Below are 15,194 nucleotides of genomic sequence, written 5' to 3' on the forward strand. Positions count from 1 at the left end.
TATAGTTGGAAGCCTTTCTAATGTATTCTTACAGAATACAGGCCTCAGGTTGTGTGAAGGGAGGTTTAGATTGGACATTAGGAAATAAGTCTTCCCTGAAAGGGTTGTCAAGCCCTGGCCCAGCCTGCTCGGGGAAGTGGTTAGAGCATCATCTGTGGAGGGATTTAAAAGCCATGTAACTGTGATGCTGAGGGACGTGGTTTTGTGGTGGATTTGGTAGTGTTAGGTTAATGGTTGCACTGCATGGTCTTAGAGGTCTTTTCCAACATAAATGATTCTATGAATACCTTTCTTCAGTCAACTCCAGAACAAGAAAGAATTCTTGAGCATTTCTAGTACTTTCCAGGCAGATAATGTACAGATACCCTATACCCTTCCTGTGAAAAGGCTGTCTCTTGAAAGCAGAATACTTACTCTGCCTCTTGTAACTGAAGCTTGACTTGTGTTGTATTTTGTGCAGTTAGATGGGTGTGGCTCCCTTTAGAAGGCATCTGAGAGCCTTCCTTCGATGCTCAAGCAGAATATGGAGAAGGCAGAAGCCTTATTTCACCTCCAGATGTTTTATTGGATGGTTGCAATAAGTGAAAGAGCTACAATATGTGTGTGCATTATGCAGCTTTTTCACTTGCTCTGCTTAAAATATGGCCCAGTGCAGTTGATCTTCTGTTGCTCTACTGATGTACCTCCCCCTAAAAGATATAAACAAAGAGCAGAAAAATAACAGTGTGGCTGGGAACGGGCAGCATCTTACGGCAAAACTCTGCACCCTTTGCTCGCAGCTTTAACATAACACCAAACAGTCACTATGGTACATTTACACAGCACCACACATCAACCCTGTGTTTTTTTCTGTTCTCACTGGTGCATTTCAGTCTGACTGCACATGAGCAGCTGACCTCGCCCTCCCCACTGCTGCTGAACCGCAACAACCTCCTCCCGCCCATCGCCACCACCGGCGGGACAGAGCACAGCAGCACCGCAGGAGCACAGAGGCAGACGGTAAGAGGCGCAACAGCTGCACTGCTGGGAAGATGTTTGGTACAGGCTTGGACTTGATTCATAGAATACTTTGGGTTGGAAGGCACCTTAAAATATCATCTAGTTTCAAGCCCCTCTGCCATGGGCAGGGACACCTTCCACTAGACCAGGTTGCTCAAGGCCCCATCCAGCCTGGCCATGAACTCCTCCAGGGAGGGAGCATCCACAGCCTCCCTGGGCAACCTGTTCCAGTGTCTCACCACCCTCACTGTAAAGAATTTCTTCCTAATTTTCAGTCTAAATCTCCCCTCCTCAAACTTAAATCCATTCTCCCTCATCCTATCACAACAAGCCGTTGTAAAAAGTCCCTTCCCAGTTTTCTTGTAGGTCCCCTTCAGTACTGGAAGGCTGCTGTAAGGTCTCCCTGGAGCTTTCTCCAGGCCGAACAGCCCCAACTCTCTCCCAGCCTGTACCCATAGGGGAGGTTCTCCAGCCTGCTGACCCTGGCCTCCCCTGGACCCACTCCAGCACTGAGACATCCCTGAGAACTGGGCACAGTGGTCTAGGTGGAGTCTCACAAGAGCAGAACAGAGTGGGGAGAATCACATTCCTTGTGCTGCTGGTCATGCTTCTTCTGATGCAGCCTAGAATCTGGTTGGCCTTCTGGGCTGCATGATCTCAGAGGTCTTTTCTAGCCTTAGTGATTCTGTGGCTCTAATAATTTTCATCACTGCTGATCAAATGACTTAAACCTATGAGTTGCAATATATTTGTTACCTTGTAAATGATGACTGAAATAGATGCACAAAAAATGTCACATCCATTTTGGCTGTAACAGCATCACCCAGAGTTGAATATCTTAATTCCAATTCATACCAGGCTTTTTCCCCTCCCCACAGCTAGGTGTACAATGAATGTTTTGGCAAATTTCCTTTAATTCTTAGGCTAATTATTTTAAATGTACTTCTGCAGTAACAGAAAGTCCTAACTGTGCTGTTCTTCAATGCAGAAGTCTCATGGGAACTCAAGCCGAGCACACAGTGTGGCAACACACGAGGATACCCACCAGCAGCAGCAGGAGAGGCTCTTCTTACCTGATCATCTCTCCAGGCCTAACACAACCAGCACATTCTTGGTAAAGCTCAGCAAATTATACCAGTTACTAGTTACTAAATAGAGTGCTCTGGCAGTTAAACATTACTGGAGAACCAAATGTCACAGGTTATCAGTACCAGAGAACTACAGAATCCCAGCATGGCAGGGATTCATAGTATCATAGTATCAGTCAGGGTTGGAAGGGACCACAAGGATCATCTAGTTCCAACCCCCTGCCATGGGCAGGGACACCCCACACTAGATCAGCCTGGCCAGAGCCTCAGCCAGCCTGGGCTTAAACACCTCCAGGGACAGGGCCTCAACCACCTCCCTGGACAACCCATTCCAGGGCTTCACCACTCTCATGGGGAAGAACTTCCTCCTCACCTCCAGCCTGAATCTCCCCACCTCCAGCTTCATTCCATTCCCCCTAGTCCTATCACTACCTGAGATCCTGAGCAGTCCCTCCCCAGCCTTCCTGTAGCCCCCTTCAGATACTGGAAGGCCACAATGAGGTCACCTCAGAGCCTTCTCTTCTGCAGACTGAACAGCCCCAACTCCTTCAGTCTGTCCTCACAGGAGAGGTGCTCCAGCCCTCTGCTCATCCTCATGGCCCTTGTCTGGACACCTTCCAGCACCTCCAGATCCCTCTTGTCATAGGGGCTCCAGAACTGGAGGCAGTACTCCAGGTGGGGTCTCCCCAGAGCTGACCAGAGAGGGAGGATCACCTCCCTTGCCCTGCTGGCCACACTTCTCCTGATGCAGCCCAGGCTCTGGTTGGCTTTCTGGGCTGCAAGTGCACACTGAGAGCTCCTGTTGAGCTTTTTGTCCACCAGCACCCCCAAGGCTCTCTCCTCAGGGCTGCTTTCCAGCCAGTCCCTGCCCAGCCTGGATTTGTGCCTGGGATTGCCTCAACCCAGATGCAGGACCCTGCCCTTGCTCTTATTGAACCTCCAGAAATCATCTAGTCCAACCCCCCTGGTAAAGCAGGGTCACATGCAGCAGGCTACCCAGGAGGGTTTGGAATCTCTCCAGGGAAGGAGACTCCACAATCTCTCTGGGTAGCCTGCTCCAGGGCTCCAACACCCTCACAGAAAAGTTGGTTACAGTTAAGTGAAATTTCCTGTGCCACTTTTCTGCCCCTTGCCCCTTGTTCTGTCACTGGGCACCACTGAAAAGAGTCTGATCCCATCTCCTTGTTCTCCACCCTTCAGTTATTGAGCAGCACAGAGAAGATCCCCTCTCAGTCTGCAGTTGTCCAGTCTAAACAGCCTCAGGTCTCTCAGCCTTCCCTCCTCACAGAGATGCTCCAGTCCCCTCAGCATCTTTGTAGCCTCTGCTGGAGTTCTTGTCTTGAGCTGGGTAGCCTAGAACTGCACCCAGTACTCCAGATGTGGCCTCACTAGGGCTGAGGAGGAACAGAACCTCCCTCAACCCACTTATAACCATGGTTCATGAAGGTCACCACTTGAATAGAAACATCATTGTGAGCAATTCCAAACCAAGCAGGACAGGTCACTTGTTCATGAATAACAGACTCACTACACTCTCTACAGCTGGCTCCTTAGTACACCTACAAGCAGCTGGTGGTACCACACTCTTCTTGAAGAACCCAGGTTTGAGATGTTTGTGGGAAGCACCTCAGGAAAGCTAAGCATTGCTTGAGGTGTCACATTCAGTCCAGCATTTCTCAAATCTGTTTTAAACTAGAACTGTTTCCAGAAGTGCTGAGAGTGCCTCAGAGTGTTATAAAGATATATTCCACAGAATTGTCAGGGTTGGAAGGGGACACCAAGGATCACCTAGTTCCAACCCCCTGCCATGGGCAGGGACATCTTCCACCAGATCAGGCTGCCCAGAGCCACATCCAGCCTGGCCTTAACAACATCCAGCATTTAGCAGCCGCGTTTCCTGCTCCTAAAGTTGATGTAGCCCTCCTTAACCTCACAGCAGCTCTACTTCGACCTCTATGACATCCTACAGATGAGGAATTAGAGGTTTACATAGTTTGTAGCTGTATTAAAATCTTGATGCTTCAATGTTTTTTCCTGCAAAGATGACCTGAGTTGTCTTTTCAGCCGGAGCCACAGCGCCGCCGCTCTTGCACCGTTATCGATTACAGTAACCAACCTCGATCGAGGAAAGGATCCGCAGGTTCAGGTATGCTCACCAGTCAGAGTCTAAGATCAAGGCAGAGGTAGGCTTTGTGGACAGGGATGTATATCCTGCATAGGCCATCACCTTGAGGAGGTTTTTCAGAGTTGTGTTTCCTGTTGTCAAAACTCACTTACGCAGAGCACATTTGGGGGCAGGTTTTTATTATCACTGTCTTACATCACTTTGGGAAGCTTTATGCCATCAGCACCAGTGCCTCTTGTGTCAAAGTCAAGAGCAGGAGTTGCCAACTGAAGCAGGAATCAGCAACAACTACTTTCTGGACAAGGGTTTTCCCATCTGCTCAGCTGTAGACCGGGAAGAAACTGCATTGGTGTCTAAAACCAACCCTTACTTGTGCTGTGTCTGGAAGGAGTGCTGCTGGGTCTGCACTAGGTCTTTCAACTGCATTAGATCAGCTTGAAGTTTCATTTCAAGCTGCTTACTGTGTCAGCACAATTCACATCCCTAGCCAGTAATCCAAGTTGCTTGTACTGTTTGATTTGTAACAACTAGATAAACTTTGTGGAGTTATTTGGCATAACCTAAAGAATCAGTCTCATCTGAAATGATTCTTCCATCAGTCAAAAAGAAGTCAAGGGAGCAGGAAGGCATTTTTGCTATGAGTGTAATGTTGAACTCTTCCTTCTAGTCTCCCTTTGTATATTGCAAAGTCATCTTCTTAAAACTGTTGATGGTTAATATGAAAGTAGTCTTCACATATGCTTTGGAGTAGTTAGTCACAACCAGCACTGCTCTGTGGCTGGGGGTTTTTAATAGTAAGAAGCTAGCTTGGTAGACCACTGTACCTTCCCTTCAGAGCTTTAGGTTTTCCCTTTTGCTGCACACACAAGGGCTAGTCAGCTGCAAGAGTTTGTTCAGAGATTAAGGTAGAGCAGAAGTGAGCTTTTGTGCCCTGAAACAGCTTTTCTGAATGCCATCCTTCACCTGGAGTACTCCCTTTTAGCTTCAGTATAAAGTCAAGCAAAGTGTCACTTGCACCTGGAAAAGCTGGCACAGAGCAGGCCACTTGCTGAACACAGAGTCTGTCAAGGCAAGTTAGACTGGATTCCTTTCATCACAGTGTTTTGGGCTTCCTTATGGAGCTCTTGGAACTTCCCACATAAAAAACCAGCAACAAGATTGAAGCTGAAAAAGCTGATTGGGAGCTGTAATAGTTAAGGTAGCAAGCACATGGGTGATGAATTATTAGAGGGCAGGAGGGGTCTTTTATGCCTTGTTTAATACCTGAATGGACAACTGTCACTAATGTAAATGGTACAAGAGGCATCTGGGACTTAACAAAGATACTAAATTGAGGTAACTTTGTTTTAAGCAAGAAAGGAGTGGGTCCTACTAAAATGAAAGCAAACACCTGCTCTCCCTCTCCCTTAAAAACTCCACCACTATCTTTAAATGCAAGATCATAGTATCATAGTATCAGTCAGGGTTGGAAGGGACCACAAGGATCATCTAGTTCCAACCTCCCTGCCATGGGCAGGGACACCCCACACTAGATCAGGCTGGCCAGAGCCTCGTCCAGCCTGGTCTTAAACACCTTCAGGGACAGGGCCTCAACCACCTCTCTGGATGAGTTTTATGACTGCTCTTTTTACACAGCAAAAGCTGAAATCAGCACAACAGCTCTGTAGAGCTGAATACTTCATGAGGGATCAAAGAATACAGAAGTTCCCTGCAGTGCAGATAGGATAGGATAGAATAGAATAGAATAGAATAGAATAGAATAGAATAGAATAGAATAGAATAGACCAGACCAGACCAGACCAGACCAGGTTGGAAGAGACCTTCAAGATCATCGTGTCCAACCCCTTTTTGGAAGGCCAGCCACTTGTCTCAAACTTGCTGTAATTATGTATAATGCAGCTGATAGTGACCTATTAGAATAAAAAGCTGAAAAAAAGGGCATTTTAGTTGGAAACTGAAGGAGAAGTATTTGGTAGCTGGTTTCATTGCCTTCCAGAAGTCTCCAAGGTGTATGTGCTCTCTGTTCACTAGGTCTTCAGCTGCACGGTTCTGCAAAAGCCCCCAGTCGGAGTGGATCAGTCTCCAAAAGCAAGCAGAGCTTCTGACATGCCATGAAGAGGTATCCATCCATCCATCCATCCATCCCTCTCCAGAGAGTCATGAGCCACCTCTCATTCTCAGCAGCATCAAACTTGTTTACAGAGAGTTTTCAAACACCCTTCCTTAGGAGCAGATATTTTTATACAAGTCTAAATAGCAACTGCCAAAGAGTAGCTGAAACATTCCATTTTCTACCAGCATTAGCTGTACTCCAGGGGAAGGGTGGATATGCTCCAGTGGACAGTAAAGCCTAACTCCTAAAACATCTTGCAGATGCTCTCAGGCATTGATGTTTTCCCATTGCTGGCTTGTGACTGGCTCATGTTGTTACATGTGCTGCAGAACCTGCTGATTATTCCTTTTAGCTCTGCAAAACATTACCAAGGTCTTCCACAGTTAGAGTAATTTCTGCCTTTAAAGCTCTATTTATATGTTTAAAGCAATACTGTGCTATCAAAAAGCAAGCACTGCACATGATGCTGCTCCTACAACTCAACTTAGGCAAGTTATGAGTCCTGTGTAGTAACTGCACCAGATACTAACAGAGTTGTGTAGAATTAAGGTAGCAAACATGATGAACACAAGTGACAGCTTTAAGGGTGGCACACCACTGACTTGTCCTATGAAACACTTACCACCTCTTTCTCAGTCACTGAGTAAGGTTTAAGAGGCAAAAAGGAGACTCTTACTGCAAGTTTCCTGCTGACACCAAGCTGTGTGGTGCAGCAGACAGGCTGGAGGGAAGGGAGGCCATCCAGAGAGACCTGGACAGGCTGGAGAGGTGGGCACAAGACAGCCTCAGGAGGTTCAACAAGACCAAGGGCAGGGTCCTGCATCTGGGTCGAGGCAATCCTAGGCACAAATCCAGGCTGGGCAGGGACTGGCTGGAAAGCAGCCCTGAGGAGAGAGACTTGTGGGTGCTGGTGGAGGAGAAGCTCAACAGGAGCTCTCAGTGTTCACTTGCAGCCCAGAAAGCAAATCAGAGCCTGGGCTGCAGCAGAAGTGTGGCCAGCAGGGCAAGGGAGGTGATTCTCCCCCTCTGCTCAGCTCTGGGGAGACCCCACCTGCAGTACTGCCTCCAGTTCTGGAGCCCCTATGACAAGAGGGATGTGGAGGTGCTGGAAGGTGTCCAGAGAAAGGCCACGAGGATGAGCAGAGAGCTGGAGCACCTCTCCTATGAGGACAGACTGAAGGAGTTGGGGCTGTTCAGTCTGCAGAAGAGAAGGCTCTGAGGTGACCTCATTGTGGCCTTCCAGTATCTGAAGGGGGCTACAGGAAGGCTGGGGAGGGACTGCTCAGGATCTCAGGTAGTGATAGGACCAGGGGGAATGGAATGAAGCTGGAGGTGGGGAGATTCAGACTGGATGTGAGGAGGAAGTTTTTCCCCATGAGAGTGGTGAAGCCCTGGAATGGGTTGTCCAGGGAGGTGGTTGGGGCCCTGTCCCTGGAGGTGTTTAAGCCCAGGCTGGCTGAGGCTCTGGCCAGGCTGATCTAGTGGGGGGCAGGGGGGTTGGAACTAGCTGATCCTTGTGGTCCCTTCCAACCCTGACTGATACTATGATAAGTTGCTCCAGACAATAGTAAAGCATCATCTTGTGGTGAGATCCTGGGTGGTAACTGCACACATGGGTCAGTTTCCCATTCTGACAATGCCTGCAATTATGTAAGATTCCTGCACTTCACCACAAAGCTCCACCATCCACAGCTGCAACATAGCTTTGTGGAGCTGTGTTCTGCACTGTGTAGCAGACCTACCAGAGGAATCAGAGGTTGTTGCCCTTGTGACTCCAGATGAGACAGAAACAAGAAACAGAAGCTTCTCAAAACAAGTGATAAGGCCAAGGTCTGACTCCCAAGCAGTACCTGTGCCAGACTCCCAGTCCAAGGACAAGGCAAAGAGAACCACTTCCTGTATTTTAACACTTAGGACACCACAGGAAAATGGTTGGCCTGCCTGTTGTAACACAATTGAAGAGCACTTTTCCCCCCTAAATTTCCTTATTGATATTTTCCAAACACAATTTGTAACAAAAAAAAAACCCTTGTCAAGATTCTTCCTGAAGTGGTTCTCCTATTTCCCCACTGTAAGCTATGCAACCTATCAAATGTTAGTGGTATCTATAGAGCAGCTAATAATGTTTAACCAGTATTGGAGTTCTTGAGCCCAGTTGATCCAAGCATGCTCCAGTCAAGAAGGGAGAAGCAAGCAAAGCAGAACTGTGCAAATGTAACTGGGTTAGCTTTCCTTTGCAGTGCTAGAGGGGCAGAGAAGCTCTAGGCTCAACCTAAAGTTTGCCTAGAAATCAATGGATGCTGAAGAGAGGCTGCTATTCACAAAACCCCTTCAGGATAGCTTTCTCCTAACAGCTAAGACTACTGAAACACATAGTGTTGCATTTACTGCACACAGTGTGTCTTTTAGTTCATAGTATCAGTCAGGGTTGGAAGGGACCACAAGGATCATCTAGTTCCACCCTCACTGCCATGGGCAGGGACACCCCACACTAGATCAGGCTGGCCCGAGCCTCATCCAGCCTGGGCTTAAACACCTCCAGGGAGGGGCCTCACACTAACTGAAAATAAACATCCTGTTTGTATCAGTGCCATTCCTCAGGGACCAAGTTAGTTTCCCCTAGCTCTACTACACAGGAGTTACAAAAATACACAAATAAGGCAGAAGAGTTTTGTAGTAAGATGATGTGGCTGGTACTTTATAGCCCCGAGGAGTTGGTGTCTTAAGAAGTTAAAGAAGCCTCATCATAAGTGCCTGCTGAATTTCTTCTGTCCTGCCTTTCTCCACCTTGTGCTGTCCTGGGGTCAGACTGGAAGGTGTCCAGAGAAGGGCAACAGAGCTGGGGAGGGGTCTGGAGCACAGCCCTGTGAGGAGAGGCTGAGGGAGCTGGGGTTGCTTAGCCTGGAGGAGGCTCAGGGCAGACCTTCTTGCTCTCTATCACTACCAGAAGGGAGGTTGTAGCCAGTGAGGGGTTGGTCTCTTCTGCCAGGCACCCAGCACACAGTCTCAGGCTGTGCCAGGGGAAGTTTTGGCTGGAGGTGAGGAGAAAGTTCTTCACAGAGAGAGTTGTTAGCTGTTGAAATGTGCTGCCCAGGGAGGTGGTGGAGTCCCCATCCCTGGAGGTGTTCAAAAAGGGATTAGATGTGGCCCTTGGTGCTGTGGTTTAGTTGTCAGGAGGTGTTGAGTGAGGTCTTTTCCAACCTTATTGATTCTATTCTCTAAGGGTAGTTTTTGTTTTCTGTACAAATGGCTGACAGAGACTGCTCCTGGGCTGTTAGAGACCTGTATTGTATGGTCAAAGTAACATTCAAGGGATATGTTAAGCAAGAGGATGGTAAGCTGTGCTCACTTGCAAACAGGATCATTTTTGAAAGGCAAGTAAAAAGGAGCAGGGTTTCCATCTACCTCTAGCTTCCCCCCAGGAAGTTCCCAAATGCTCTCACTAAAGCAGTGAGGACATTCCACTCAGAGCTATGTGCTCATTACTTGAAAAATGACCCACAAAATAAAGTCAGCCTCATTCCTCTGAGCTACAGCAAGCTGAAAACTACTCTTCAAACTCATATACCTGCACACTGTGTCAAGGGGCTTAAAACAGCTGAAACAAAACCCTAAGCACTTGCAGATCTTACAGAAGTAATTCCCTCCTAAAGTAACAGAAAGGGTGACAGAGGCTTTGGCACTTCTCACAGGACATCACAAACCCAAACCCACACAGAACTGGCTCTGGTCTGTGGCTTTTTAAGTTTACTACCTCACTGCAGCATGTTGGAAGGATTTCTGTATAGTCACACCCAAGCTCCAGTCTCATGTTCTTCCTCAGGCCTTTGCAAAGCCCAAACTCAAGGTGGCCCTTTCATCTAAACAGCATCACCAGCACTGAGGGCAGAATTAATACAGCCATGTTTGCAGCTGCTACAGAGATGTAGTTGACTTAGTCAGAAGAGTCAGTGTGATCAGTTTGTTTTGAGCAGCTACTTAGCAACTGTAGAGAGAAATGGGGAAGCAATACAGAAGAGAACTCTCCAAAAATGTCATTTATTAAGTCTACAGTTTTCCAAAGAACTTCATAAAAGCACTGCAATCCCTGAACGCCAGCCCGTGAGCTGAAGTGCAAAGACCCTTAAAAACAGCAGGCTTGTTACAAAAGAAATATGTGAGTAGCAGGAGGAGAAGGTTTCCAGCTGAGAACCCAGAGGAATTAGCATTGAAGATGCTCAGAGGTGTGGGAGTGCATTGGTTGAGCACCAACTGTACCGATACCCAGCGAGTGCTGGGAAGGAAAGTGCTTCAACCCAAGTTTATCTAACAAGCACATGGCCACCCCAAACATCTCACCCTTCCTTTCTGCCACAAAGCATTTAGCTAACAATCTGTCTGATCTTAATGAAGAGCAGCTGAAGGGTTTTAAACAGTAGCACCAGGATACTTTGTCTGTCTTGTTCAAGAGGCGTTCTGGATTGTCCCTCCTGGTCCCAGCCGGTTGACGCACGCGTGCTCCGAAACGGCCGCCCATGGAAACTCGGAAGTGCTCCCAAATCCACGTGTTCCCATACACAATTATACCTGATAGTTCGGCCTACACTCTTTCTTATTTCTTTCCCTTCTTGGCTGCGGGCTTCTTTCCTCCTTTTTTAGCATTACTCCCATATTTTGCTTCCAGCTGGGCCAAGAAATCATCCATTTCCTTTTTCCGATCTTGAGTTCTGCTCTAGAGGAGGGGAAAGAAAAAAGAAACCAAACAACTTTTCCTATTTCCCAATGTGGATCATTCTGCTGAAATCACGACATGAAATCTGGGAATAAATGAAACAGGAAATACAAGCTACAGGAAATAAGGTACCATCAAGAAAAAGCCTACTACTTGTGCACTCTAGGCTCTAGAACTTGCCAAAGTATCAAGGTGGAGGAAAAGAACAGCTATAACAATTAATGACTTAAGGCAATGGAAAGCGAAGCAGCTTCTAGTTTGGGCTCCAAACTCTCTTACAAGCTGAGGAATGATTAATCAAACATGTTAGCACAAGAAAGAAACAGAAAACATTCCAAAACCCAGAATGTAAACAGTGTTTCTTTTCTCACTCTTCAAGATAGTAAGACTTGCTAGCTTCAGCATTCTCATGGAATGCCTCAGAAAGAATCATTAACACTCCCTAACTGCCTACCACTGGAAGCTAAATGTTTTCATTGTGTCTGCCAAAAGGGTACTAGAAGAACTCTGAAGACAGTAATAACATCCACACCGTGCTCTGACTATTCAAGTGCACACATAGCTAACATTGGGGTCAGGTTTTAACCTCAGGAACTCAGAAGAGTGACAAGCATCCCAAATACAAAAGACACTCAGGGAAAAGAGAGTTATAAGCCAGGATCTCAATTACCACCACCAGACACAAAAAAGCCTTACTTGAATCAGTGCTTTCAAGTCATCTTCTCCACCCAGGCCCAGTTCATCTTTAGCCTTTTCTGCTTCCTTAGCTTCTTTTTCTGCCTAAAACAGCAAACTAGTTGCTTAGAAGATATTTTGCACAATTGTTTCACCAAGTAGTCACCAAACACTTTGTAATTCATCTGGGTATATAAATAGCTGCAGGGATGCCTCAAATGCTCAGTTTGGTCACAGATGAGAAACCAATCAAGGAAAGCCCATTCCAGTTCCATGGCTTAGTAGAAGAGGAGAGGGTTTTTGCTGTTTCATAATGCTGAACGCCCTGTCTATCCCCAACCCTGTTCCCCCCTCCCCTTTTTTTTTTGTCTTGGCAACTATTACATTAACTTAGAGGAAGGTTACTGTGACGTGTGTAACATATTGTACAAGGTGACCAAACCCCCCGGGGTTTAACAAAAAGTCTGTTGAGCCTAGTATGTTGTTTTGCATTTACCAAAAGGCATGCATTACACCTCCTCACCACAGCATTTTCTTAACTCCAGCAGCTGATAGCTTTGTAAATAAATACAGGGAGCTGCTAAGCCACAAGAAGCCATTGTGTATAATAATGAAATAAAGGAAGGAACAAACGACAGTCTGTTACTACTCAAAAGCCTTTCACAGTGATATAGGGGGGTGGGGGGTGGAGAACACAGGTGACCAAACGCGAAAGAGATGCTGAGCAAGACCTGTAACCCAGCTATCTTGTGGCAAACATTTGTCTCAGGAAGAGTTTCATTTGTTTCTACCTAGGGAGAGTAAAAACTGATGCTGAACCATGTCCTCTTTGCCCCCTGCTGGATAGAACCTACCCGCCTTTTCCTTGCGGTCACTTTCTGCTTAGACTCTTTGACAAAAGCTTTGTAGGGTGGGACTTCTCCAGCCTCAATGGCTTTCTCCAGGATTTCCCGTATCCTCGGTTCATCCGTATAGTCCACACACAACACAGACTCCATTATTCTGTCCATGTCACCCTCAAAATCCATGTATGCCGCTTTAATGTCAGCTAGCTCTTCTTCGGAATCTTTGTAGCTCCTTTCGAAGTCCTCAATGTCTTTAACTGTGATCTGAAGCAGAGAGGTGAAACTCCTTGAGTTACAGGATTTATTCCCCACAAGGATTTAAGAGCAGGAAAGAAACCACCGGGTGGCTCATAAAGGAAACACAGAGAGCTCTCTGAAGCAGCAGGTTTCCTCTTCCCAGGAGCCCTGCCCTCCCGCTGAGCTGAGCCCTGCAGGGCTCCCAAACCCCGGTCCCCCGAGCCAGACTCCAGCCTCGGTTCCCAAATCCAGAGTCCATTCCCTGGTGCCAGTCGCCTGTCGGTTACCACAGCCCGGCTCTGGTTCCAGGAGCCAGACCCTCACTCCCAGAGCCCAGTCCCCAGAGCCCGGCCCCGCTTGCGAGACAGACCACGGCTCCCATAGCCCAGTCCCCAGAGCCGGAGCCTGGTTCTCTGATGCCGGTCCCCAGACCCCAGGCAGGGCTTTTACCTTCTTGAAGAGCAGCCGCCAGTACTCCTGCCAGTCCCGCTCGCCCCTCAGCGCCTCGCCTTCCTCGTCCACCGTGCCCTGCTCATCGTACACCGCGCGCTGCTCCGCGTCGCTCAGCACCGCGTACGCCTTGCCCAGGATCTGTGGCGACAGAGGACAGCTCAGCCCCGTCGGTCAGGCAGGGGCCGGGGCCGCGGCCGCCGCCGTCCTCTTCCCTTCCGTCCCTCCCGCGCTTACTTGGAACCGCCTCGTCGCCTCCTCCTTGTCTTGCGGGTCGGCGCGGTCAGGGTGTACGCGGAGCGAGGCGCGGTGGTAGCCGCGGCGGATCTCGGCAGGGGAGGCCTGCCGGCGGACGCCCAATACCTGGTAGAGATCGGGGGAGCCGAAGGCGGCCTCGCAGTCCTCCAGCAGCCCCATCCCGCCGCCGCCGCTCCGCCGCCACAGCAGCCCGCGCCAACCGCCTCCCGCCGCGCGCCGCCTCTCGCGAGAGCGGGGTGGGAGGCGGGGCCGCGCGTGCGCGAGACGGGCAGGAGCTGAAGGGAGGCGGCGGGAGCGCGCTGAGCCCTGGCGGGGTTAAGCGTCAGCAGCTGCTCGAGCCGCTCTCCGGGCAGGGCAGCGCAGGGCAGGGCAGCGCAGGGCAGGGCAGCGCAGGGCAGGGCAGCGCAGGGCAGGGCAGCGCAGGGCAGGGCAGCGCAGGGCAGGGCAGCGCAGCGCAGGGCAGCGCAGCGCAGGGCAGCGCAGCGCAGGGCAGGGTAGCGCAGGGCAGGGCAGCGCAGGGCAGGGCAGGGCAGCGCAGCGCAGGACAGGGCAGGGCAGGGCAGGGCAGCGCAGCTCTCCCGCGAGAGTGCCGTTTGAGCGGACCAGGAGCTGGGGACATGCCCGCAGCAGGGCTGTCCCCGGCCTGCTTTCACCATCTCTCCCACGGGCGGGGGGACCAAGGCCCCCGAATCCCAGCGTGGTGGGGATTAGAAGGGATTTCTGGGGAAGAACCAGTCCAACTCCCCCCTGCTAAAGCAGGGGCGCCCGCAGCAGCTAGCCCAGCATCACAGCGGCCAGGCAGCTTCGGAATCTCTCCAGAGAACGAGACTCCACCATCTCCCTGAGCAGCCTGCTCCAGGGCTCCAAACAGCAGCAGAGGAAAGAATTGTCTCCTCATATTCAGATTGAACCTCTTGAGTTCCAGTTTGTGCCTTCTGCTCCCTATCCTGTCACTGGGCGCCACTGAAAAGTCTGGCCCCTACCCTTCAGCTCTTGCTGAGCACTGATCACACCCCCTCTCCAGCTGCTCTTCCCTGAGCTCAACAGCCCCAGGCCTCTCAGCCTTTCCTCCTCACAGAGATGTTCCAAGCCCCTTAGCATCTCTGCAGCTTACGCTGGGCTTTCTTCAGTAGTTCCCTGTCTTGAACTGGGGAGCCCAGAACTGGACCCAGCACTCCAGATGTGGCTTCACTAGGGGAGAGGGGCAACAGAAGCTCCCTCAACTTGCTGTCCACTCTTCTGAAAGCACCCAATTGCTCCCTCTTAGGGATATGCTGGGCACCTACTCATGAGCAAAAGCCTCCTCCAAAGTGTATTCTCCTGCAAAGGAAGAAAGCCAGAAGCACTCAGATACAGCTGCCAGGAGGAAATTAACAAAGAAAAAGGCAACGTAATCCTGTTTGGCTTTCCACTTCCCGCTGGGTAACACACACCTTCAGTGGCTTTTGTGTGCCACTCAGGATGGATGAAAGCCACCAACTACTGCAGGAGCTTCCCTTCCTTCTAACAAGATTCTTCAAACCCTCTAGGAGATTTTCACTACGACATAGAGACCCCAGGGGAAAAAAGCAAAGCCCAGACCCAAGCACCTCTTCAAAATACCTCTATTTATTGCATCACAATCTGAAGTCCTCACAGTTCACACATTTTCTTTTCCTTCCAGGCTGCCCACTACAAATGTGACAACAGAACT

At 49.4% G+C, this 15,194-nt stretch overlaps 2 protein-coding genes across 3 annotated transcripts in view; one reads left to right on the top strand and one right to left on the bottom strand.

Annotated features, from left to right (window-relative positions):
- Window positions 1-10,983, top strand: part of FAM149B1 (family with sequence similarity 149 member B1) — a 24,463-nt gene extending 13,480 nt beyond the window's left edge. For both annotated transcript variants that reach the window (XM_068140372.1, XM_068140373.1), the window contains exons 12-15: window positions 873-999; window positions 1,988-2,113; window positions 4,152-4,233; window positions 6,244-10,983. In XM_068140372.1, coding sequence (XP_067996473.1) covers window positions 873-999; window positions 1,988-2,113; window positions 4,152-4,233; window positions 6,244-6,317 — 409 coding nt within the window. In that variant the 3' untranslated portion in view covers window positions 6,318-10,983. The remainder of the gene's footprint in view (window positions 1-872; window positions 1,000-1,987; window positions 2,114-4,151; window positions 4,234-6,243) is intronic.
- Window positions 10,345-13,697, bottom strand: DNAJC9 (DnaJ heat shock protein family (Hsp40) member C9). Its single transcript, XM_068140374.1, has 5 exons — window positions 13,481-13,697; window positions 13,244-13,384; window positions 12,566-12,820; window positions 11,733-11,816; window positions 10,345-11,036 (listed from the first exon to the last, which is right to left on the bottom strand). The coding sequence occupies exons 1-5, from the start codon at window positions 13,658-13,660 to the stop codon at window positions 10,917-10,919; spliced, it is 780 nt and encodes a 259-aa protein (XP_067996475.1). The 5' UTR covers window positions 13,661-13,697; the 3' UTR covers window positions 10,345-10,916.
- Window positions 13,698-15,194: the final 1,497 nt, after the last annotated feature.

This window comes from Melanerpes formicivorus, unplaced genomic scaffold, assembly GCF_026170545.1.
Source record: "Melanerpes formicivorus ecotype bairdi unplaced genomic scaffold, bMelFor1.0.p_v2 SCAF_6, whole genome shotgun sequence".
Lineage (NCBI taxonomy): Eukaryota > Metazoa > Chordata > Aves > Piciformes > Picidae > Melanerpes > Melanerpes formicivorus.

Coding starts and splice junctions, on each gene's coding strand:
- DNAJC9 (XM_068140374.1), bottom strand. CDS start 13,660: ATGGGGCTGCTGGAGGACTGCGAGGCCGCCTTCGGCTCCCCCGATCTC. Junction 12,821..13,243: donor GGCGGCTGCTCTTCAAGAAG/GTAAAAGCCCTG, acceptor TCTCTGCTTCAG/ATCACAGTTAAAGACATTGA. Junction 11,817..12,565: donor TGACCGCAAGGAAAAGGCGG/GTAGGTTCTATC, acceptor TTGCTGTTTTAG/GCAGAAAAAGAAGCTAAGGA.